General features: G+C 37.1%; 1 protein-coding gene across 1 annotated transcript in view; it reads right to left on the minus strand.

Annotated features, from left to right (window-relative positions):
- Positions 1-26276, minus strand: part of Lrp1b (LDL receptor related protein 1B) — a 2037254-nt gene that overhangs the window by 1038108 nt on the left and 972870 nt on the right. Inside the window, exon 6 of the mRNA XM_060390094.1 lies at positions 18663-18920. Coding sequence (XP_060246077.1) covers positions 18663-18920 — 258 coding nt within the window. The remainder of the gene's footprint in view (positions 1-18662; positions 18921-26276) is intronic.

Here is a 26276-nt window from a genome sequence, read left to right on the forward strand (position 1 = left end):
GGATAGAGGGAGCCGAAGTGGACAAGAACTACACAAGAAGGCCAACAGAGTCAACTAACGTAGGCCCATGGGAGCTCACAGAGACTGGGCCACCATCCTGGACCTAGGCCCTCTTCACTTAATGGAGGTGATGGACATCTCAGTTTTCGTGTGGGTCCCTTAACAACTAGAGTGGAGATTGTCGCTGACACGGAAGAAGTTACCTGCTATTGGAACACTTTCTCCTGAGCAGCCAGTGTCTGGCTTCAGTGGAAGAGAACACACTTAGTCCTGATGAGACACAGAGTGGCACATGGGGGACTCTTTCTTTTCTGAGAAAAAGGGGAGGGGAAATGAAGGAAGACGGTGGGAGGGTGGTTATGGGAGGAGAGGAAGAAAGATGCTGTGATTGGAATGCAAAGTGAATAAATATATAAATTAAAGGGGAAAAAAGTAAACCTCTGTTTTTCATAACAGTACCCCAGAATAACTATTCTATTTCATTAATAGCAAGAGAAATCAGGTAATATAAATAAATCATTGTTCTCAAAAAATGATGTACATATGGATGTATCATTTGATCTCTCTATAAAAGATAAGATTTGAGACGGGGATCATTTTACCAAACACTTTCAATTTTTTAATGAATGATAAGATAAATCAGATAATAAATATAGTAGTGAGCATAAAAATGAATTTTCTGTGAAATTCCATTGGCAAAGCTGGAGCTTTAGTTACTGGGACAATGACCTTGTCCTTTCACGTGATTTATATGAATATGGATGGATGGTAATTGGGAAGCTAATAAATAAAAGCTCAGGGTAAACACACAGAATGGATGGAATATAGATGGCTATTTGCATAATCCACACATGAAAGCATCTTGCGTCTATCATCTAGTTTTTACCAACAAATGTTTTTGCTCAGTCTGTAAGCCCCTAATGTAATTCCCCTTGGCACTTTGCATGAGGAAGCATAATCATCGTGCATCCTTTAAGTCCAAAAGCTTGGTAGAGATACCCTTGACAGCTCCAATTTTATTCAGTTATATTTTTAAAAAAATAAGATCCTTAAAGCTATAAGACAGAGTAAAATTTATATCCAATCTAGTGATGAACTAAAGAGAAGCTTTCTTTTTAACATTTGTGTGTCTGTTAAAAATAACTGAAAATAGCTCCTGTTTAAAACTGGAGACAATTTAACTTCTTTTTGTGATAAAATGGAAAATGCTTAATATATATATATAATTTTATTTCAGGTCCTGCATGTTTGTACTGCAGTGGAATCCCAGATTCTGCCTTTATCTTACCAGACATGAGATATTCTTTGATCACTTTGAAGGAGGGTGAAATACTTGAAGAATTCTCATCGATTGCAGAGACACAAACAGCTTTGGAGAAACTTGGGCATCTTTCATTAAGAAAATCAGTAACAAAGAAGACCCTAGAGAAGATGCTTAATTCTCATTCAGAAGTCAAACAGAATAGACATGGAAGCAGTTGAAGAGAGGGAACAGGCTAGGAGCATAGATACCCTTTGAAAGGCTCCACCCAGCAGAGAATGGAAGCAGATGCAGAGACTCAAAGCCAAACTTAGTGCAGAATGCAGGGAGTCTTATGGAAGAGTGGTGGGACACAAGGACCTGGAAGAAATTGGAACTTCACAATGAGACTAACAGAGGCAACAAGTCTGGGCCCAGGAAGACCTGCAGATACTGATGCGCAGAACAAGGACCATGTATGGAGAGGACCTACACACCCTGCACAGATGTAGCCTATAGGCAGCTCAGTCTCCATGTGGGTTTCCTAGTAAAGGGAGTGGGGTCTGTCTCTGACATGGACTCTGTTGCCTGCCCCTTGATCACTTTCCCCTGGCTGGGAAAGTACCAAACCACAGAGTCTGAGGATGCATCCACCCTGATGAGACTTGATAGGCTGGGATCAGGTAAAAGAGGAAGAGGGCTCCACCTTTCTGAGGACTAGGGAAGCAGGATAGGGGCAAAGATCAAGAGAGGATGGGACCAGGAGAGGTAAAGGGAGGGGATGCTTGGGTTCTAAAGTGGTTTTTTCTTAATAAGAAAATCAATGACTCAGCTGAATCAAGTAGCAGAGAATGTTGGGCTGCTTGCTCAAAAGACTGAAGTCAGAGACAGCCCTGCTCTTCAATCACCCCCACCCTCCCCATATTCTTACCAGGCCACAGAAGAAAACAATGCAGCCACTCCTGATGAGACTTGATAGGCTAGGGTCAGATGAAAGGGAGGAAGACCTCCCCTATCAGTGGACTGGGGGAGGGGCATGGGTAGAGAAGAGGGAAGGAGGTTGGGATTGGAAGGGGACGAGGGAGAAGGCTACAGCTGGAATACCAAGTGAATAAACTGTAATTAATAAAAAAAATTAAAAAAAGGATTGAATTCAAGGTCAGCCTCAGAAAAAACAAGGTCTCATTTCAAAACAAAGAAAAAGAGAGGTAGAAAGAGATGGGATTTTATCTCAGAAAATAGGAATGGGAATATAATAGTTGGTACTTGACACTCAGCTTAATTTCCAAATGACATAAAAACCAACAACCAATCAAACAAACAACACCTCTGATGACGTTAAGGCAAATCTGAAATTAGAAAGTTATGACATGATGTAAATAATAGAGATGAACTTATTACATACTTACACATGCACATGCATACACATACACATGCTTACAGCACACACACACCAAACAAATATTCCCATATTCATATGATATATTCCACACACAGCGCATATATACTCAGAACACACATACATACACACATACTCCCTTGGGAACGTGTTAGTAAACAAAGGATGTTTAAGATGAGAAACAAGCATAATGACAACTACTCCCTTGTCTTGTTTTGACATAATTACATGTAATTAAGTTATGCTGAAAGAACTTCCACTAAGAAATAATTGATAAAGTATGTATTGGCAATTGCTGGTACTGCTTTGGTTGCTCTTTCAAACTCAGCTTAAAACACACTTGTCACACAAACTTGATGCCTCAGTTTGTTGTGCTAATTTGCTTGCAAATGTGAGTTCCTGTCAACATTACTCTTTTCAGCTGGTAAGAATGCCTGTGGCACATATGATACTTGTTAAAAGAATTGTTTCTGTAATCACTATCTAGCTTCCTCGATGACAAGCTGCAGTGATAGACACAGAAACCAGGAACTGACTTCCTCATAAGCCTCTCTGATTCTTAGATTACGCTTGGTTCCGATCTCCAGGTTCCAAAATATTCAGAACCTTGTTCCAATATGTGTTGTTTACAAGATAGTTCAATGATGACCTCCTAAATAACTGGCTCTTAAAATTTGTTGTTGTTTTGGGTTACACCTTGAGAACTCATTCTTTAGTTCTCTGCTTTATGTCCTCCATCTACCAATTTTGAGAACCAAATATTGTTATCAGATTTTGCAGGCATATATAGTACATGACTGGGTAGTCATAGACATTCATAACAAGCTTCAAAAACAAAGCAAAATAAGCAAAAATAAACAAGCAAACAAACAAACAAATCGCTGACATACGCAATGTTTTCTAGAGCCCAATATTCAGTAAAAACTCATGCGTGGGCTGTTCATTAATCTATAAAGGTGGAATCTAATTTGTAAGAGCGATTGCAGGATTTTGGATCCAAGAACATTAGATGTTTGTCAAAGAAAGTTCAAGGTTATGCATTAAGTTTTTGTGGCTAACCACATAGTTGAAATGTGATCGTGGCACACATATTTTAGTATGTTGATCCTATGTTATAGGTCTATATAAGTGAGTATATGCCATGTGTGTCCTTGTGCTCCTGGGATACCTCACTCAGGATGATCTTTTCTAGATCCCACCATTTGCCTGCAAATTTCATGATTTCCTTGTTTTTAATTGCTGAGTAGTATTCCGTTGTATAAAAGTACCGGTTTTTATATCCATTCCTCTGTTGATGGACATCTGGGATGTTTCCAGTTTCTGGCTATTATGAATAAATCTCCTACAAACATGGTTGAGCAAATGTCCTTGTTGCGTACTTGAGCCTCTTTTGGAAATATGCCTAGAAGTGGTATGGCTGGATCTTGAGGTAGCACTATTCCTAATTGTCTGAGAAAGCGCCAAATTGATTTCCAAAGTGGTTGTACAAGTTTACATTCCCACCAGCAATGGAGGAGGATTCCTAACTCTCCAGAACCTCTCCAGCATGTATTGTCACTTGAGTTTTTAAACTTTACTATTCTGATGGGTTTAAGGCAAAATCTCAGGGTCGTTTTGATTTGCATCTCTCTGATGGCTAAGGACATTGAGCATCTCTTTAAATGTTTCTCTGCCATTCTATATTCCTCTACAGAGAATTCTCTGTTTAGCTCTGTACCCCATTTTTTAATTGTATTGCTTGATTTATTGCTTTTTAGTTTCTTTAGTTCTTTATATATTCTGGATAAAGATAAACAAGAAAGAGGACCCAGAGTAAGGTGATCAATCCTCACTTAGAAAGACAAATGGGATAGACATGGGAAGTAGGAGAAAACAAGTAACAGGACAGGAGCCTACAGCAGAGGGCCTCTGAAAGACTCTACCTAGCAGTGTATCAAAGCAGATGTGGAGACTCAAAACCAAACATTCAGCAGAATGCAGAGAATCATACAAAAAAGGGGGAGTTAATGTAACCGGGAGAGAAAAGGAGCTCCACAAGGACAAAATATATCATGGCACAGGGCTCCTCTATGAGACTTTCTCCAACCAAGGACATTGTATGGATATAACCTAGAACCCCTGCTCAGATGTAGCCCATGGCAGCTCAGTATGCAAGTGGGTTAGCCTAATAAGGGGAACAGGAACTATTTCTGATATGAACTCAATGACTGGCTCTTTTACCTCCCCTTCCCCTGAGGGAGGAACAGTCTTGCTAGGCCACAGAGGAAGATATGGCAGCCAGTCATGAAGATACCTGATAAGCTAGGAAGATGGAAGGGGAGGAGAACCTCCCCTAGCAGTGGACTTGGAAAGGGGCAGGGAGGAGATAAGGGGGGAAGGGTGGGATTGAGAGGGAATGAGGGAGGGGGCTATAGCTGGGATAAAAAGTAAATAACCTGTGATTAATATAAAAAATAAAAATTAATTAAAAAAAAAGAAAAAAAGGAAATGTGAATGAAATTACCACAGAAGCCTAAATGTTAGACATGGTATTTGCTGTGTTGGCTTTTAGTTTTGCCTAGGTTCTCTTTTTCCATGGTTTTTTCTTCCTTCCTGTTGGTTGGAGGTGTTTACTTAATGGGTGTATTTATTCTGTGACAATGTGCTTTGGCGCCATGCAACTCATTTTTGACAAGTGGCTCACAGTTAAGAAAGTCGCTCGTATTTCAGAAAAGGTTTTGAACTTTTTTGAAAAGTATTGACTGTGAAAAAAATGTAAGGACATTTGTAATTGGAGTGATTACATTTTGCATTATGAGATAGCCAGGACTTATATGGACCAGGAGAGGAATGTCATTCTTTTAATATAAAATATTAGTCCTAATTTATGTGTGGGGATAATCTGTCCACAGCTGACTGCACTGGAGAAGGGGGGCCACTGAGAGATGGGATAGACATTTAGGGATTACTGGCTTCTGACCTCAACACTTTGTGGCTTCCCAAGTCACTGAAGCATAGCAATTGCCAGTGTAAGCTTCTGCAGTCTTTCACCCCACCAGCAGCTACTTCATCCGGCCATGACAAATTATATCCCCGTGAGCCATGAGTCCAATGTATCTTTTCCTCTCTTAAATTCCCCTCTATTTATAAGTGAGTATATACCATGTGCGTCTTTCTGCTTCTGGGATACCTTGCTCAGGATGATGTTTTCTAGGTCCCACCATTTGCCTGCAAATTTTGTGATTTCCTCGTTTTTGATTGTTGAGTAGGATTCCATTGTGTAAATGCACCACAATATCCGTATCCATTCCTCCTCTGAGGGACATCTGGGTTGGTTCCAGGTTCTAGCTATTATGAATAAAGCTATGAATAAACCATGTATGAATATGGTTGAGTAAATGTCCTTGTTGTGTACTTGAGCATATTTTGGATATATGCCTCTGAGTGGTAAAACTGGCTCTTACACATGGTATATACTCACTTATAAGTGGATATTAGAGATAAAATATAGAATAAACATACTAAAATCTGTACACCTAAGGAAGCTAATCAGGAAGGAGGACTCTGGGTAAGATGATGAATCCACTCAGAAAGACAAATGGGATGGACATTGGAAGAAGGAGAAAACAGGAAACAGGACAGGAGCCTACCACAGAGGGTCTCTGAAAGTCTCTCCCTAGCAGTGTATCAAATCAGATGCTGAGACTCATACCCAAACCTTCAGCAGAGTACAGGGAATCATGTGAAGGAAGGAGGAGATAGTAAGACCTGGAAAGTATAGGAGCTCTACAAGGAGAGAAACAGAACCAAAAAATTTGGGCACAGGGTTCTTTTCTGAGATTGATACTCCCACCAAGGCCATTCATGAATATAACCTAGATAACCTAGAAAGCCTGCTCAGATGTAGCCCATGGCAGCTCAGTATCCAAGTGAGTACCCTAGTAATGGGAACAGAGATTGTCTTTGACATGAACTCAGTGGCAGGCTTATTGATCACCTACCCCTGAGGGGGGAGCAGCCTTGCCAGGCAACAGAGGAGAAAACAATGCAGCCAGTCCTGAGAAGACTTGATAAGCTAGGCTCAGTGGAAGGGGAGGAGGACCTCCCCTAGCAGTGGACTTGGGGAGGGGCATGGGAAGAGACAAGGGAGGGAGGGTGGGATTGGAAGGGATTGAGGGAGGGGCCTACAGCTGGGATGCAAAACAAGTAACTTGTAATTAATATTTTAAAAATTAATTTAAAGACACCAAATAAAACAAAAGCAGAAGAAAAAAAATCCCTCTATTTGGAAAAAAGTACAAAGTATTTAATACAAGTGACAACACTTCCTTGGTAAAATTCTATATAGTTTTATGGAAAAACTATCATTTTAATGTAAAGATTAATGTAACATCTTAATCTGCTTCTTTTTTGTTTATTTATTACTTATTTACTTTGTATCCCTGCTACCATGCTTCCTCAGCAGAATAATTTGTCTATGTGCAATAAATATTTATTCAATCTCCTCTGCAGTATTCTGAACATTTCTTTTTTTGATAATTGAATTTCTGTTAGCATTCAGAATTTCCACACCTCCAGCAGGGTGTACTATAAAACTTTTTATTGCACCCTAAGACTTCTCTAGCATTCTGTTCAAACTTTCAGACTTTTTTTTTCCCTCACACTTTATTTTCCATATCCTATGACCCACATAGTCATCCTGACCACTGCAATGCCATCACTTCTCAGCACTAATTTTCTGTGAACTGTTAGTGTTTTATTGGGTCACTTTGACTAAATACAAGACAGAAGAAATTTAACGAAAAGGTTGCTTTTGTGCTCATGTTTAAAGGGACTTAGCTCACTTGTTGGGGAAGGCATGGTAGCAGGGATTTAGTCTATGGAAAGAGGAGCTCATGGTACAGGTTCTATCTCAGAAGATCAGGAAGTAGGAAGAGACCTAGCATTCCTACCTCACCTCCTCAAGGTTCTTCAGTCTCCCAAAATAACATCACGTGCTGGAGGCCTAATATTGAAACACATGTACCTGTGTTTGAATGTGAGACACTTCACATTCAAACCACAAAATCATTAGAACAATAAGGACAAATATTGCAAGAACAAAATCAAATAATTTTGTACATAAGTGATGTACCCACGCATTCAAAGCACAATTAATATGTCTTCAATTTCAGGAGATTTATTTGCATTGTTCACTGAAGTATTATCATAATCGAGAGGTTATTTCATGCCTATCACACTCTCAGGAGGCCATCTAATAGAATGCCAATTGATTACTTTGTCACTAAGATATTCCAAAACTGAAACTATAAAACGGAAACTATCTCTAAAAATACAATTGATATGGAGATGTGGATAAGTGAATATTCACAAGGCTTCACCCCAGAGGAAGAGCTCCAGGCAAGTCATTAATTGATGGTTGCAAAAAAGAGGGTATGTCTTCTCCAGGAAGAAACCCTCAATGAATTATCCGAATCCCAAGATGTCAACAGGAAACACATATGAGCAAGACTAAATGAATGGAACATGAGTGTGTGTGTGTGTGTGTGTGTGTGTGTGTTTGTGTATATGTATATGTGTTAATATATGTGCATATGTGTGTATATATAGATGTGTAGTGTGTATAGTGTGTATATATGTGTGTATGTTTGTGTGTGTATATATATATATAGATATATCTATATATAAACAATAATTAAAAAATAATAGTTCAAGAATTTGAAAAGGTTCTAGGTTATATCCATACATGGTCCTTGGTTGGAGAAACAGTCTCTTAAAAGACCCTTGTGCCTAGATATATTTGGTCCTTGTGGAGCTCTTGTCCTCTCCAGGTCATGTTAACTCTCCCTTCCTCTGCTCAGATGTAGCCCATGGTAGCTCAGTATCCAAGTGGGTACTCTAGTAAGGGGAACAGGGACTGTTTCTGAGATAAACTCAATGGAGGGTTCTTCGACCTCTCCCCACCTTCCGAGGGAGAAGCAGCTCTGCTAGGCCACAAAGGAGGACTTTGAAGGCAGTCCTGAAGATACCTGATAAACCAGGGCCAGATGAAAGGGGAGGAGGTCCTCCCCTATCAGTGGAGTTGGAAAGGGGCAGGGAGATTGGGGAGGGAGGGTGGGATTGGGAGAGAATAAGGGAGCAGGATACAGCAAGGATACAAAGTTAACAAACTGTAACTAATATTAAAAAATAAAAAAATACAGTAAAAAGAATTTGAAAAGAATTTAGGATACTCACATGAGGATTGGAAGAAGAGGGAGAAGGATGTAGATACAGTACTCATATATGAAGTTCTCAAAACCATCTTTAAGTTTTTAAAAATTTACTTTTATTAATTATAGTTTATTCACTTTGTATCCCAGCTGTAGCTCCCTCCCTTGTCCCCTTGAAATCTCTTCCCCCCCATCTCCTCTCATGCCCCTCCCCAAGTCCAATGATAGGGGAGGTCCTCTGCCCCTTCCCTCTGATCTTAGCCTATCAGGTCTCATCAGGATTGGCTGCATGGTCTTCCTCTGTGGCTTGGCAAGGCTGCTCCCCCCTCAGGGGGAGGTAATCAAAGAGGAGGTGATCACTGAGTTCATGTCAGAGACAGTGTGTTCCTATTACTAGGAAACACACTTACAGACTGATCTGCCATGGGCTACATCTGTGCAGGGGTTCTAGGTTATATCGATGAATCGTCCTTGGTTGGAATATCAGTCTCAGAAAAGACTCCTGGGTCCAGATATTTTGGTGCTGTTGCTCTCCTTGTGGAGCTTCTGACACAAAATGGAAGTAGCCGAAATAGCACAGATCGAAAATGTAAGCCTTGTAAGTTTTATGAGGAACTTAGAAAAATAGTAGGGTTTCACTATAAAATTCTACATTTTTATAACTGTTCAACTTAAGAGTGAGTACTAAGCACAATATATGCCCTTAAACTACATAACAGTGTTGTTGTTTACTGTCCTGCTCTCCAGAATTTCTGCCACTGTGCAATTTTCTCACACTTAACTTACAACTTGCTCAATACCAACTACATTTCTAAATTAGTTTCAGTTTGTATTCTGTGCTATTCTCCTCCACACCAAAACATACTTCAGACTTGGCCCTTTGCTAAATCACTTTTAATATGTTCAAATATTGATCACATTTTTAATTACTTTAAGCTTTTATACCTACAAAAGTGCGTCTTCTGACACCTTGAATTGTGCTCTTTGATTCTTCTGTGCATTGTGTTAATAGTTGAATCATTCAGAAAGAAAGGCTAGGAAACATTACCTACAAAGATTTCATACATCTTCACATATACAAAATTTTCATGGGGTTGTCAACAGATGTGGTAAAGGTGGAAAAATCAATCAGAGAATCAAAATTTAATGCTGTTGCAAGGCCTTTAAAACAATATTTTTGCCCTCTGGCCATGGAATCAGGTAGGCAAATTATAGACTCTAACTTTCCGTCTTAGCCACCAAATCACATCCCCCAGTCACATACACAGTTCTGCAACAGAATGCTTGCTGAAGTCTCTCCACTTTTTCCAGTCTCCAGTGGAACCTGCAGATTGCACATTTTATTCCCCAGGCCTCCACCCACCCATTCCTTTATCAAAGGCCCTAACTCCAGCAGGCACTTCCTGGAAACCCACAGAGTGCTATATCCAAAATATATTTTAAAAGTCAAGAAACTAGAGATCAAGAAAACAAACAACACAATGAGACTTGATAGGCTAGGGTCAGCTAGAAGGGGAGGAGGTCCTCCCTTATCAGTGGACTAGGGGAGGGTCATGGGAGGAGAAGAGGGGGGAAGGTGGGGTTGGGAGGAGACGAGGGAGGGGTTCACAGCCAGGATACAAAGTGAATAAATTGTAATACAATAATAAATAATAATAAAAGTGTAATATAAATTAAAAAATGGAGTACATTATCTAAATGGAGAATTCTCATAGAGAAAACTCAAATAGCTGAAAAACTCTTAAATGTCCAACTTACTTAGTCATCAGGGAAATGCAATTCAAAACTACATTTCATTTTATACCTGTCAGAATGTATAAGATCAACAAAACAAGTGACAGCTCATGCTGATGAAGTTGTAGAATAAGGGGAACACTTATACATTGCTGCTGAGCATGGAAAATCATGCTACCACTATGAAAATCAGTGTGTGGGTTCCTCGGAGAGATGGGAGTCTATCTACCTTAAGATCCTGCTATACCATTCTTAGCTATATACCCAACGGATGATTCATCCTACTGCAGAAGACACTTGTTCAACTTTGTTCATTGTTTCTGTCCTCATTATAGCCAGGAGTTGGAAAAAATCTAGATATCCCTCAACAGAAGAATGATTAAAGAAAATCTGGTACATTTACACATTGGAGTATTACTGAGCATTTAAAAATGACGTCATGCACTTTTTAAGAAAGCATTTGGAAGGCATTGGGGAAAAGAAAAGAAAATAATTAAAATATATTTGAATTTAAAAATTGTTTTAAATAATAAAATAACATAATAAAAAGTTAAAGAAAGAAAAATATGAAATTTAAGAAAACCAGGCAAAAATTTTAAAGAGTTTGGTAGATAAATCATTCACGAGGAGGAAAAACAAAAATTTAATTTACAAAAACTATTTAATATTTTATCACCTAATAACTTATTTACTTTTTTCATAAACTTATGTTACTTTTGGTTAATTTTATTAAAATATCAAGAAATGATTCTCCTGAGCTGGATGTGGTGACATACACCTGTAATTCCAGCACTCAGAGGCAGAAGCTAGCAGATCTCTGTGAGTTTGAAGCCAGTGTCATCTACAATTACCCTTGGGGACTGGGACCAAAAACAAAAACAAAAACAAACAAACAAACAAAAAAAAAACAGCCATCCAATCAAAAGAAGAAATTAGTTCCCAAGTGATGCTATCAATTAAGTAAAATATAAATTAAATAATACAATTCTCCATCCAGATGACATAAACACAGTTATTTAAGATAGTAATACACACAGACTTACACGGCATTAAGCTCAATTTGGATAGGAATGTGTTTGTGTCTTGTGTGTGCAAAATATATTTCAACAAATGTTGAATAAAACTTGCTACAAATATTGAAATCAGACACATCCCTGTCCTCTGCTTTTACAAGTTGCAAGCTCCTGTCAAAAAACAGTAAAGTAGTCACAGTCTTTATAGACCGACAAGTACAGAGATGACCCAAGAACGAAGACAAATGTATAGAAGAGCAGTGTGTGAAGAAGTTTGCTTTTCTTTGGTTTGTTTTCCTTTCTATCCAAGCACTTAGTAAAGTCTACCATGGCTCTGTACTTGCTTTACTCAAGATGACTCACTTCAAAGCCAGTTTCAATATATTATCAAAAAAGAAATTTCCTAAAAGTTCTATGGAAATATGTTCTCAGACCAGCATCATTGGCCACTTAAAAAAGAAAACAATAACAAAACATCAGTAATGGCATATTCTCATCCCTTACACCCCAAATCCCTGCAGAAATAAAGTGTGTTCATTAACTTCACACACAAACAAATGGTAATTCACGTCTCAGAAAGAAGAAGCCTACTTCTAATGAATCCATGCAAATGTGCTAACTTGAAAATGAGAGGTTTAAAAAACCGACAAAGAGCTTAATATAGCATGCATTTTCTCACAAAACAGAAGTTTACCAATGGATTTTGTGAAAATAGAGTTGTAATATTACTGCACAAGGTTCTCTCTGGCCAAATAAAAGTAATTATTTTAACTAGTTGTGCCAAAATTACATTTCACAAGATATTCTAACAAAAAATATAGATTTTGAACAGCTAAAAGGAAAGCATAATTCATCTTCTGGGGACAGCCCTAGCAAAGACATGAACAACCAAAATGAAAACACTGTTTTTGAAATATTAACATATGAGGTAAGGCCGGTCATCCTCAGCATTTCTTTAGTTTTCTTTTGCTAGAAGTTGATAAACGTCTGAGCATTTTCTATCCCAATGCTGGTTTCTAGACTGATTGTTAATGCCTTTGCTCTCTAGGGAGGAAGGAAATGTACAAACTTCAGGTTTTCCATGATCTGCTAAACTGAAATCAATTCTGAAAGAATATAATGATGTAAGAATAAAATGAGAGATCATTCTCTTCGGGGACCCTGAAGAGAATGATACCCCAACAAAAGGCAATGCATGGAGAGGACCTAAAACCCCAGTTCAGATGTAGCCCATAGACTCAGCCTTCCAGTGGGTTCCCTAGTAAGGGAAGCAGGGTCTATCTCTGACATAAAGTCAGTGGCTGGCTCTCTGATCACCTCCCCCTGGGGGTTGCAGCCTTGTCAGTCCACAGAAGAAGACAATGAAGAAAATCCTGATGAGACCTGATAGGCTAGGGTCAAATAGAAAGGGAGGAAAACTTCCCCTATCGGTGGTCTAGGGGAGGGGCTTTGGAGGAAAAGAGGGAGGGAGGGTGGAATTGGGAAGAGACGAGGGAGAAGGCCACAACCAGGATACAAATTGAATAAATTATAATAAATGATAATATTAAAAAAGAATGCAATTAGAGATTAAGCTGCATCAGAGAAAATGCAAACCGTACCTCCCTGTACATAGATGATATGTATGTGTGTGAGAAGCAGAAGATGTTAGCTGCCCGTGGAGAAGCCAAAAGTTAAATCTTTTTTTTCTTTTTGCCTTAAGAGAATTTTGAAGCTAGTACATTATTTTGTTTTAAATAATAAAATATCATTAATTTTTTGGGCTTTGAAAGAAGCAAACAGACACTTAAGTCTCTATTGGAATGAACTACTTCACTAAGAACCATATGAAAACAAACTGAAACAATGTAATACGGCTTGGTTGTACACACATTTGTTCCAACTGCAGGAGTTTGAAGTCAGGGGTAGCCCTGTCTATGTAATGAATATCTGGGAAATTATGACATCTTACCACAATGTGTATGTACACACACACACACACACACACACACACGTATGTATATACATATATAATGTTTGAGATAAAACTTAGTGGTGGAAAACATTCTTAGATATTGGCTTCACCTCCCAGTACAAGGCACTGTTATAAACAGTATTGGTATCTTGTGATTGCAAATGAACAAAATAGTGTACTTAGCAAACTTTCTTTCTAAAGATCATGGAACAGAATTACAGGAAATGAATTAAGATGGAGAGAAGACAAAAATCAACTGTTGAAGCTAAAGAAAAGGACATCATCTTCTTTAAATTGGGAAAATTTTCTTCTATGATTTTCTTGAAAATATTTTCTTGACCTTGGAGTCTGGGGTCTTCTATTTTCATCTGTTCCTAATAGTCTTAGGTTTCATCTTTCCATGGTGTGATTGATTCCTTGGATGTTTTGTGTCAGGACCTTTTCTGATTTAATGTCTGTTTTCGAGATATATATTGATTTCTTCAGTTGTTTCTTCAGTGCCTGAGATTCTCTCCTCCACCTCTTGTATTCTGTTCACAATGCTGACTTCTGTGGTTCCCAATCTCTTGGCTAGGTTTTCCATTTCCAGAAATTTCTCAGTTTGTATTTTCTTTATTGATTCTAATTCTGTTTTCATGTCTTGCACCATTTCCTTCACCTGTTTAAATGTGGATGCCTTGAAAGAACTGGACGAGAAAGGATCTCCACAAGGAGACCAATAGAGCTAAAATTTCTAAGCCTGGGAGGAGGGGGTAAAGGGGCACAGAGACAATGCTCCAACCAAGGACCATGCATGGGGATAAACTATATGTAGCTCATGGCAGCTCAGTGTCCAAGTGGGTACCCTAGTAAGGGGAGCATGGACTCAGCGGCAGGCTCTTTGATCACCTCCTCCTGTGGGGGGCAGCCTTGCCAGGCTACAGAGGAAGACAATGCAGCCACTCCTGATGAGACCTAATAGGCTAGGGTCAGATAGTAGAGGAGGAAGACCTCCCCTATCAGTGGACTGGGGGAGGGACATAGCAGGGAAGAGGGAAGGAGGATGGGATTGGAAGGAGATGAGGGAGAGGGCTACAGCCAGGATACAAAGTGAATAAATTGTAATAATAATTAAAAAATAAAAATAAAAAATAAAACAAAACAAAACAAACAAACAAACAAACAAAAACTAAAGAAAAATCCATCCAGGATTTAATTTACTAGGTGTAGGCATATCTGCAAATGGAAAAAAAAGAGCTATGTTTTACTACAGACATGGTCTTAGAGAAGACAAAAGCAGCCCAGAGATAACTTGGAAGGAAAGGACAGGAAGGACTGGCAATGCCAAGCACACTGTGATGGCCTGGAACGGAGCCCCAAAATGAATCTTAACAAGATGTCAAGTCCATCCTAGGTCATGCAAACCATTGTCAGAATATTTAGACTATTTGAGAATCACATAACAGCAGAGCAAAAGCATATATGACAATCTATCTTTAATAATAAAATAAATCAAAACTATCCTTATTTACTACATTCACTTCTGAATATGGTACCCTGATTGGATCACCAGTTTATTTGAGTATCTGTGTTCCTACCAGAGCGTTCTTCAAGAAGTTTTACAGAAAATAATCTGCTGCTACAAACATGTTTTCTTAAAATACTTTATTGAAAATTAAGTTTATTTACAAATCAATTAGTCCAAAATTATCTTCCAACTCTATGCTTTAGGGAATAAAATGTCAAATATGAAACATAAGGTATCATAAAAAAGAAAAAAAGTTCAATAAAAGTGTACTCTCTCATTTTCTCCCCTGTTCCTTAATTGATATGACATTTTAAGCATGATATTGACCATTCTCATTTGTACAATATTGCTTTAATGGTATTTTAAGTGTTAAGATGCTGCACTCCTATGAAAATTACACAAGAAAAAATTGTAGGACATTTTGAACAACACAAGTCTTTATGACTCACCATTTCCACCTCTTTCACAACCTTCAAAAACAGTGACTTTCTCATACTAGTATTAGGGAACTAATCCTTTGGTTGGTTCGAATGATAAAACAATATGGAGATCCAAAGACTTATTTGGGAAACCTCTGAAATCTGTTCCAAAATCCAAGCTAGCAGCCGGTACTATATATATACAGATTTTCAGATTTAGCATATCAATTTTCCATCTGTGAAAAGGCACATAAAACTTCCTATTGCACAGATAACCATTTCAAATGATCAGTAAAATCTTTATATCTGTATTTGGTGCACATCGTTTTTCTAGCCTTAAACTGAACAAAACCATTAACAAACTAGCAAACAAACATGGGCCTTAGATACCCTAGATCTGTCTTAACCATTAATTTTGCATAACACTCATATTCTGAGTTAAAAATTTGTCTGTTATGAACCAGGAAGGGTCATTTCATCTGCTAGCTTGGGGATATGTCGTATATTTAAAAAAAAAAATTGAAATCTATAATGGCTTGAAAACTATAACAGTACCCACCACAGTCTTAGCAGTTTGTAATCTAAGCCATTCTGATCTGTCTTGTTTAATTTTTTTCACAGAACCCATACATATTAAACATCTATCTATCTATCTATCTATCTATCTATCTATCTATCTATCTATCTATAAATTAAACATCTATCTATCTATATATGTAGATGTTTAATTTTTAATTCATTATTTATTACAATTTATTCACTTTGTAATCGTGCTGTGGCCCCCTCTCTCCTCTTCTCCTCCTATGCCCCTCCACTTGTCCACTGGTAAAGGAGTTCCTCCTCTGCTTCTTTCTGACCCTACTCTATCAGGTGTCATCAGGACTGACTTCATTGTCTTCCTCTGTAGCCTGTTAAGGCTGCATCCCCCAGGGGGAGGTAATCAGAGAGCGAGCCCCTCCTCCCCTTACTAGAGAATCCACTTGGAGACTGAGTCTACGGACTACATCTGAGCAGGGTTTTTAAGTCCTCTCCATGCATTGTCCTTGGTTGGGATATCAGTCTCTGCAGGGGCCCCAGGACTCAGTTTTTGTTGCTGTTTTTGCTTGTTTTTTGTTTTATTTATTTTTTGGCTCTGTTGGTCTCCTTTTGTAAGTCCTTTAACGTCTAGGTCTTTTAATCTCCCACTTCTTTCATAAAATTCCATGCACTCTACCCAGCAAAGTTTGGCTGTGTCTCGGCCTTTGCTTTGATACCTTGATCAGAGAGCCATTCAGGACACCTGTGCAAGCACCCTGCTCCGGGAAATAGAAATGCCCCTGAACTACATCCTCTACTTCAGCTCCTCTCTCACATACCACCCTTCCAGGCAGGCACAAGGCCATGCACACTCCTGTGCTTGCGCACGTGCGCCTGCGACCTTTCCTCCCTTAGCTGCGTCTGAAATAGATGTTGTTTAAAAGGAAATTGTTTCTTTTTTTTTTTTTTTAAGTTAAAAGGCACCTAAAGCCAACGGTGTTGAAAATGTCAAACATAATCTCTGAAAAAAAAATCAATGGTGATATGTATTCATCTAGACTCCAAACATTTCGTTATTTCCACTTATAGACTATGACAGAGATTTTATGTAATTATAAATTCATGGAATATTCAAACTCCATTATTAACCCACAAATTTTCATGGTAAATGCAGAGCACATCATCTTCAATGGCAGCTGTGCAGTGACAAGTTGCTAAAATGCATAGCTTAGAATCGTGAAAGAGGCCAGCAGGCCTGCCCCACATTTCAGTTCACACTATGATCGAATTACTTCATCATATTAAACACCTTAAAAAAATTGAAAGTGACTATATAATTTCATGACTTAAACCAAACTTCATAAAAATTATTTACTCTACGTGGGATAATAAGGAGTGCAATTTCTTGTCTTCAGTTCAAAAGTAATAGGCTATTCAGCATTTCATAAAATAATTAGCAAAACTAATCTCTTTGTATAAATATCTTGATTTGTTTTATTATTAAAATATAGTAAGTTACAAAGACATGTTTACAACTGTTATGAAGTGCAATTTCTTTTACTTTTTTGGTTTACAAAATAATGATTTCTTGATAATTATCAAAGAAAAAAATCAATAATTTTAGGGAATAGCAAATGTAAGGAAAAGACTGCTGAAGTAAGACTGGGATCAGTCACGCATGACTATGTAATATCCTGGTTATTTGATCATTCTTTATGCTATTTCTTGAAGTAAATACATTTGCATTGGATGGGCTAATCAAAATATGGTAAAGAGTTGGTACCTTGTTTCAAATTCAATTCCTGCCTGAACCCATGATCAATATATGCTGTAAAATATGACTTTTTTGAAGTGGCTTGGTATGAATGGCTGTCCATATCACCAAATATTTTTGACCAGCAAAATTACATTTATTCCACATCATAATTTCTTTTAATGTTTATAATTTATTTTTTAGTGTGAAGAATTAATGAGGGTATCATTTTCTTAAATGAGAAAATAACTAAATACATGTTAAAATTCTCACAGAAGGGTATCTAGACATATGCAGGTTAATATTATACCCATGTGGAAGATGGAGCAGAGAGTCAGTATATAGCCATATTATTTCAGTTTGTGGCACCAGGCAGAAAGAGAAGACTGATTACTAGTCATGAAAAGTCAAAAAAATTAAACATCAATAGTTGATATTTTGGAAAATAGTAAAACATGCTGATTTGCTTTAGTGAAAGCCAATAAATGTTTTTAACCAATTGGCATAAAACTAATAGTTTTCAGTGTATATGAAACAAATACTTCATCTAGTTAATTAATAATGATAAAAATAAGTTTGTGCCATTCTTCTTTTATTGATATTCCATCCTTGCAGCCACATTTTTAACTATATCTCAGAAACAGTGTCAATTACAAGCAAGGTGACGCTCCAGGAAGCATTAAATTAAATATTATAATAAACACTGCAATGTGTTTATTATTTATTATTTATTAGGAATAAATATCTACTGAACCTGTTTGTGTGAACACATGCAAACATATATCCAGCAGACTCAAATGAAAACATTCAGCTCTCCAAGCTAGGGTAGGTTAAGAAGTAAGAATGCAAATCCCTTGTCTGTAAAGAAAATTATTGAAGGGTAAAAAAAAAAAAAAATGATTCTTGAAGGGCCATGAATAAAATTAAAACACTTACTGTGGAAAGATTGAAGAATGTTAATTATCCTTTGATCTGTTAATCTTCCTGATTTTGTCATCTGGCCACATTTGAGTTGATTGGAAGACTCTCTCGATTCAATCCAACAAACCATGTCTTCATTATAAATAAAGTCTAAAGTATGAATTTCATTTCTGTTGGATGAGCTTATGGTTGTTATTTTACTTCCATTAATGAAGAAGACCTCAATTGTTTCAGGACTTGCAATTAGTAACATTGGTGGCATATCTGTAGGTTCTAGAATAAAATACAGAAGGATGTTGTTAAAGAACGTGATCTTGTTTTTTTTTTTTTTTTTCATGAACTAAAAGTTACTCCAATACTTACAAAAACAGCAGGCATAGAAAGAATGGTTGCATGAAAACATTTTTAATAAACTGCATACACATATCATTGTATGCATCTTTCATTTGCTTTCATTATACCCCAAGTCAGAAAACATGGTCTGGATTTGAGAGAAATATTGTTTACTTTCATGGATGGTAAATAAAAGCTCTGTTCTGTGAGGGTTTTTTTGTTTGTTTGTTTGTTTGTTTTGTTTTGTTTTAGCAACAATGATGTATCTGCATGACCCTTTGATATAGTTTCTGAGCTTTTCTTGGAAACAATTGGAAAGTGAATGTAAAAGGTCAGAAATATTCTCTCTGGAGCAGAACACAGAAAACTGGCCTTCCGAGCAAGATGTACTGGTAACCTTGACTTCTCTGGCTCTGGACTGACCCAAGAGCCAAACAATCAGTGCTACATGTAAAACAAAGTTCAAGAACATGCTTTTATGCAATGTAGTTTTGGTGATGTTAGGACTCACATGTTTTTGATGGGCATACTGGATTTTAATAACACATTTAAAGGTAGTAATAAACCTCACAGGAAAACTAGAGATGTTTACCTGACCACACTAGTGTGCCTAATCTAGGGTAGGGAATTCAGAATTCCCCACTTCAGCTTTTGCCATGAGCTCTAGCAATTAACCATTGAGTCTTTTGGGCTCAGATGTCAAACCTATCAGGAACTGACTTCTCAGCTTCTCATTAGTCACTGTCATCATATCCTGGCCAAGCTGTTAGCATCTCTCTCCAGACGTACGCCAGTGGCCTTTCAGCTGTTTTCCCTCCCCATAATGCTGCCTACTCTTAGTGTCTTCCATCACACCGGCCATAATAATGCCAGCAAGACACAGTGTAGATAACAATCAACTTCTGCCTCATCGATGCAAAGCTCAGTCCACACAAAACAAAATCAGAATCAGTAACAGGTCTTGAGAACTTTCCTGAGCTGTCTTCTCATGACATCTTTAATGTTTTCCTTCTGACCGCAGTACTGTCACCCCTTATCATTTGTTATAGTAAGGTTGCACTCTGTGGTGTTCCTTGAATAATCCAGAAAGACTGGATCACACTTGAATATTGTCTCCTTTATACCACATTGGCTGACATTCTTACCTCATTATTTAAAAGCCACTTTTCTGATGAGGATTTCTGTTACTGCCTATAAAGTTTTATTTCTCCTCCTCCTCCATTAATTTCACCAAGCATTTCTTTCTTATCATCCCAATAGCATATATATTTTAATGTTGACTTATTTATATACCTTAATTGTTTTATTTCAAACATCTAGGGGGAACGCCGAAAAATACAGTGCTCAGATAAACAAATAAAATAGAATTTTTATACAGCAGTATTTTGTAAAAATATTCTATCAAAATTTAAAAGAAACACATAAAGCATAAACACATTTTAGTCTACAAAAAGACTAAATGCAGTGGCACATGCCTATAATCCCAGCTCTTGGGGAGGCAGAGACAGATGAATCTCTGTAAATTTGAGGCCAGCCTGGTCTACAAAACAAGTCTAGGACAGTAAAGGCTACACAGGAAAAAAAAACTTGTCTTAAAAAAAACAAAAACAAAAAGAAATGAATCTAGAAAAAAAATCGAATATTCAAAAATATCATAAACACCAAGTGATCATTCTGAGCACTGTGATGAAGTAGAGTCCAAAAAAATGCGTCTGTCTTATAATGACTGATGTAAGTTATAAATCTAAATTTCAAATCAATGTTATTTAATGCTTCTTGTCATTTTTGGTGAGGATAGAGAAATTAGATCCTTTAGCTAGAAGAGATTTTTTCTGAATTAGTCTACTCTCTCAATATGTTAAAAAGGCCTATCACAGAATGTAGTTCAGTGAATTTCATGAGTAATGACATCCTTTCCTCTAAGAAATTACCTTACCCTATTCCATCAGAGTCCACATTGTCAAAGAGAACTGCAGGCTCCCAACTTCAGTGGTGGCACCTTGCTGGACTTGAGGCCATGCCAGGCACCAGAACTGCAGGAACCCCAGCTGGACCAGAGGCCACACATTTACCAACTTAAGTTGCCATCCTCTGCTCAACCAGAGGCCACCTTGGCCATCAGAAGCCCAGCCCCCAACTCTGGTAGTTATCTTCTACTCAAGCATAGGCCATGCCAGCCAGAAGCTCAAAGAGAAAACAGATCAAGAAAAAAGACACTCACGCAGCAAAGCCAAACACAGAAATAGGCAACTAGACATATGATAATTTATCCCAAATCAAGATGCCTAGATACCATTATAAGAACACACTCAACAACAGCCAAGGCAATATGTCACCTGCAGAGTCTAGCTATCCTAGTATAGTAAGCCCTGAATATTCCAACCACATGGAAACACGAGAAAATAACATTAAAATCAATTCCACGAAGATTATAGAAGTCCTTAAAGATGAAATGAATAAATCCCTTAGAGAAATGGGAGGGGGGGAGGAATTGAAAAATTCCTTACAGAAAGCCAACTAAAAACAAACAGTTGAAAGAAATGAATTATCTAACTATTCAATACCAGAAAAGGAAATAGAAGCAATAAAGAAAAGAATTCTGGAAATGAAAAATCTAGATAAGTAAGAAGAAACTACAGATTCAAGCATTGCCAACAAAATTCAATAGATAGAAGAGATAATCCGACATTGAAAATACTGTAGAATGAACAGATGTATATGTTTTTTTAAATGTTGAATCTAAAAAAAAAAAATACCTGACACAAAACATCCAGGAAATTCGGAACACTGTGAAAAGACTAAAGCTAAGAATAATGGAAATAGAAGGAGAATAATCCAAGCTCAAAGGCCCAAATAATAATTTTTACAAAAACATAAAAGACTTTATTTTTTCTTATATATATAAAAAAGAATGCCTATAAAGGGGAAAAATGTAAAAATGCTTGCAAAACACCAAATAGATTGTAAACTGGAAGGAAAAGAAAGTCCCTGTGCCATGTAACAATCAAAACACTAAGCATATTGAACAAAGAAAGAAAATTAAAAACTTCAAGGGAGAAAGACAAAGGAATGTATAAAAGCAGACCTATTGGTTCTAAACCTTACTTTTCAGTGGAGATGCTAAAAGCTGGAATGACATAGTACAGACGACAGCATAGACTACTATACCCAGCAAAACTTTCAATCACCATAAATGGAGAAAACTAATATTCCATGATAAATTCAAATTTAAATTATCTATCCACAAATCCAGTCCTACAAAAGATACTAAAAAGAAAATTCCCATCAAAGAACATTAAATATATCCATGAAAACCCAGGAAATAAGCAATTTCACATAAGCAAAACCAAAAAAGGGCTTGTGCATGAGCATGGGCGCGCGCGCGCGCGCACACACACACACACACACACACACACACTCTCTCTCTTAGAACCCCTGCTCAGATGTAGCCTATGGCAGCTCAGCATCTAAGTGGGTTATCTACTAAGGGGAACAGGGGCTGTCTGTGACATGAACTCAGTGGAGGGCTCTTTGACATTCCTTCTGAGAGAGAAGCACCCTTGCTAGGCCACAGAGGAGGACATTGCAGCCATTGATGAGACCTGATAAGCTAGGATAGATGGAAGGAGAGGAGGACCTCCCCTATCAGTGGATTCAGAGAGGGGCAGGGAGGATATGAGGGAGGGAGGGTGGGATTGAGAAGGAATGAGGGAGGGGGCTACAGCTGGGATACAAAATAAGTAACCTGTAATTCATATAAAAACAAAAGTTATAAAAAATAGCAACCATAACAAAATAACAGAAAGTAGCAATCATCAGTCATTGATATTTCTCAGTATCAGTGGACTCAATTCCCAATAAAAAAGACAGAATGGATGTGAAAACAGGATCCATCCTTCTGCTTTATGCAAGAAATAGACATCAACATCAATGGTAAACATTACCTCAGAGTAAACAATTGGAAAAGATCACTCCAAGTAAATGAACTTAAGAAGAAAGCCGATAAAGCCATTCTCCTATCTAACAAGACTTCAACGCAAATTCAATCAAAAGAGACAGGGAGAGACACTCCATACTCATCAAAGAAAAATTCCAATTCAGCTTTTAGCATCTATGCCCCAACAGCAAGGGCACCAACATTTGTAAAGTAAAGCTACTATATCAACCCTCATACATTGATACTGAAGAACTTCAATATTCCACTCTTACCAATGCACAGGTCATTGAAACATACTGGAGCTTAAAGACATTATGAACCAAACAGATCTAACATATATCTGCAGAATATTTTCCTCAATTCACAAGAATAAGCCTTCTTCTCAGCACCTCAAGAAACATTATCCTAAAATGACCATATTAACTCAGAGAGAGAACAACAGAAACAATGAAAAGTGTACAAATCATGGAAACTTGACAATACTGAATGATTGCTGGATCAATGAAGAAAAAAACATTAAAGAAATTAAAGATTTCCTAAAATTCAATGAAAATGAATGCAAACATACCCAAACTTATGTGACACAAATGAAAGTAAAACCAAGAGGGAAGTTTATAGCATTAAGTGCCTTAAAAAAAATTTGGAGAGATCTCATAGTAGCAATTTAACAGAACACCTGAAAAGTTCTAGAAAAGGAGTAGCAAGTTCACCTAAGAAAAGTAGATGGCAGAAAATAATCAAACTGGGGGCTGAAATCAATAGATAGAAACAAAGAGAACAATACAAGAATCAAGGAAAAACAAAAGAGTTGGTTCTTTGAGAAAATCAACAGGATAGACAAACCATTGCCCAAACTAACTAAAACAAAGTGAAAGAATATCTAGATTAACAAAATCAGAAATAATGGGCCTGCAAGGGGGGGGGGGGGAATAACAGGAAAAAAAAAAGGAATCTTCAAGTCATACTTTTAAAACTTAGACTCCAAAAAAATTGGAAAAGCTAAAGAAATAGGTAATTTTATTGATAGATGGTATTTAGCAATTTAAAAGCAATATCAGACCTGTAACCTCCAAGAAAATAGAAGTTGTCATTAAAAGTATCCTAACTACAAAAAGACCAAGCCTGGTTGATATTAGCACAAAAATCTACCAGACTTTAAAGGAAGAGCTAACACAAATACTCCTCAAACTCTTCCACAAAATAAAAACAGAAGGAACATTGTCAAATTCATTTAATGAGAACACAGTCACCCTTATGATTCAACAAAGAAAGAGAATTACACAGCAATTTTCCTCATGGACATTTTTGCTAAAATACTCAATAAAATAATTGCAAACTGAGTTCAAGAACACATCAAGAAGAACATCTGCCACAATCAAGTAGGCTTCATTCCAGAGATTCAGGGGTGGCTCAAAATATAAAAATCTGTCAAGGTAATCCCACATATAAACAAACTGAAAAACAAACAAACAAAAAAAAAACAGGAGAATCTCAATAGATGCTGAAAAAAAACTTGGAAATATCCAAAGCTCCTTCATGATAAAAATTTTGGAGAGATTAGGATAGGGACATACAGAAATATAATAAAGGCAGTTTACAGCAATTCAATAACCAACATCAAATTAAATGTGGAGAACCTCAAAGCTATTTCACTAAAGTAATAATAATAAAACAGTATAAATCTGTTCACACTCTCCAAATCTATTCAATATTATAATTAAAAATAAGAATGTCAATTACTGTATCGGAGTTTTAGCTAGAGCAAAAAGACAACTGAAGATTAAGAAGACATAAATTGAAAAGAAAGAACACAAAGTATTGTTATTTTCAAGTGATATGATATAATATATAATTGACCCCTAAAGTTCTACCAGGGAACTCTTACAACTGATAAATACCTTTAGTGAATTGTCTAGTTCAAGACTAACATAAAAATAATAATAATCAGAAGCCCTTATATACAGAAATTACAAACAGGCTAAGAAAGAAATCTGGGAAACAACATCCTTCATGATAGCCTCAAATAATATAAAATATCCTGGGGTAACTATAACCAAGTAATTAAAAGACTTGTATGACAATAACTTCAAATCTTTGAAGAAAGAAATTAAAGAAGATATCAGAAGATGGAAAGATCTGCCATGCTCATATAGCAATAGGATTAACATAGTAAAAATGGCCCTCCTACAAAAAGCAATCATCAGATTCAACACAATATTCTTTACAGACTTTGAAAGATCAATACACAACTTAATATGAAAACAAAACAAAACAAAATAAAAACTCTAGGATAGCTAAAGAAAAATCCCATACAATAAAATAACATCCAGAGGTATCACCATCCCTGATTTCAAGCTGTACTAAAGAGCTATAGTAATAAAAATCACATGGTGCTGTCATAAACACAGACAGTTAAATCAATTAAATCAAATTGAGGACACAGACATCTATCCACGCACCCTATAACACCTTATTTTGATAAAGAAGCCAGAAATGCAGTGGAAAAATAAAACATATTTAACAAATGGTGTTGCTGCTACTTGATGTAGAAGAATGCAAATAGATCCAAAATTATTATCTTGCACAAAACTCAAGTGCAAGTGGGTCAAAGACCTCAACGTAAAACCGGATACACTGACTCTAATAGAAGAAGTGGGAAGAGCCTGAGACACGTTGGCACAGGAGAGAACTTCTTGACCACAACAGTAATAGGGTAAGAATTAAGGACAACAACCAATAAATGGGATCTTATGAAACTGAAAAGCTTCTGTAAGGCAACAAACAGCATCAAAAGGACAAAATAGCATCCTACAGAGTGGGAAAGATTTTTCCCAACTATACATCTGACAGAGAGCTAAAAATCCAAACTGTATAAAGAACTCAAGAAACTAGATATTAAAAAACCAAATGATCCAATTAAAAATGGGGGTACAGCTCTAAACAGAGAATTCTCAAAAGAGCAATCTCAAATGACTGAGAAACACTTAAGGAAACATTCAACATCCTTAGCCATCAGGGAAATTCAGATCAAAACTACTTTGAGATTCTATCTTATACTTGTCAGAATGGCTAAGATAAAAAACACAGTGACTGTTCATGCAGGCAAGGATGTGGAGCAAGAAGAACAGGCCTCCCTTGTTGGTGGTAGTGCACTCTAGCCCACTATGGAAAACATGGTTGTTCCTCAGAACATTGAAAGTTGATCTACTCCAGACCCAGCTACACTACTCTTGGGCATATACCAAAAGGATGCTCCATCTTACCACAAAGAGACTTGCTCAACCATGTTCACTGGAGTTTTATTCACAATAGCCAGAAACCTGAAACCATCTAACTGTCCCTTAACTGAAGAACAGATA

Source organism: Meriones unguiculatus, chromosome 8 (assembly GCF_030254825.1).
Source record: "Meriones unguiculatus strain TT.TT164.6M chromosome 8, Bangor_MerUng_6.1, whole genome shotgun sequence".
Taxonomy (NCBI): Eukaryota; Metazoa; Chordata; class Mammalia; order Rodentia; family Muridae; genus Meriones; species Meriones unguiculatus.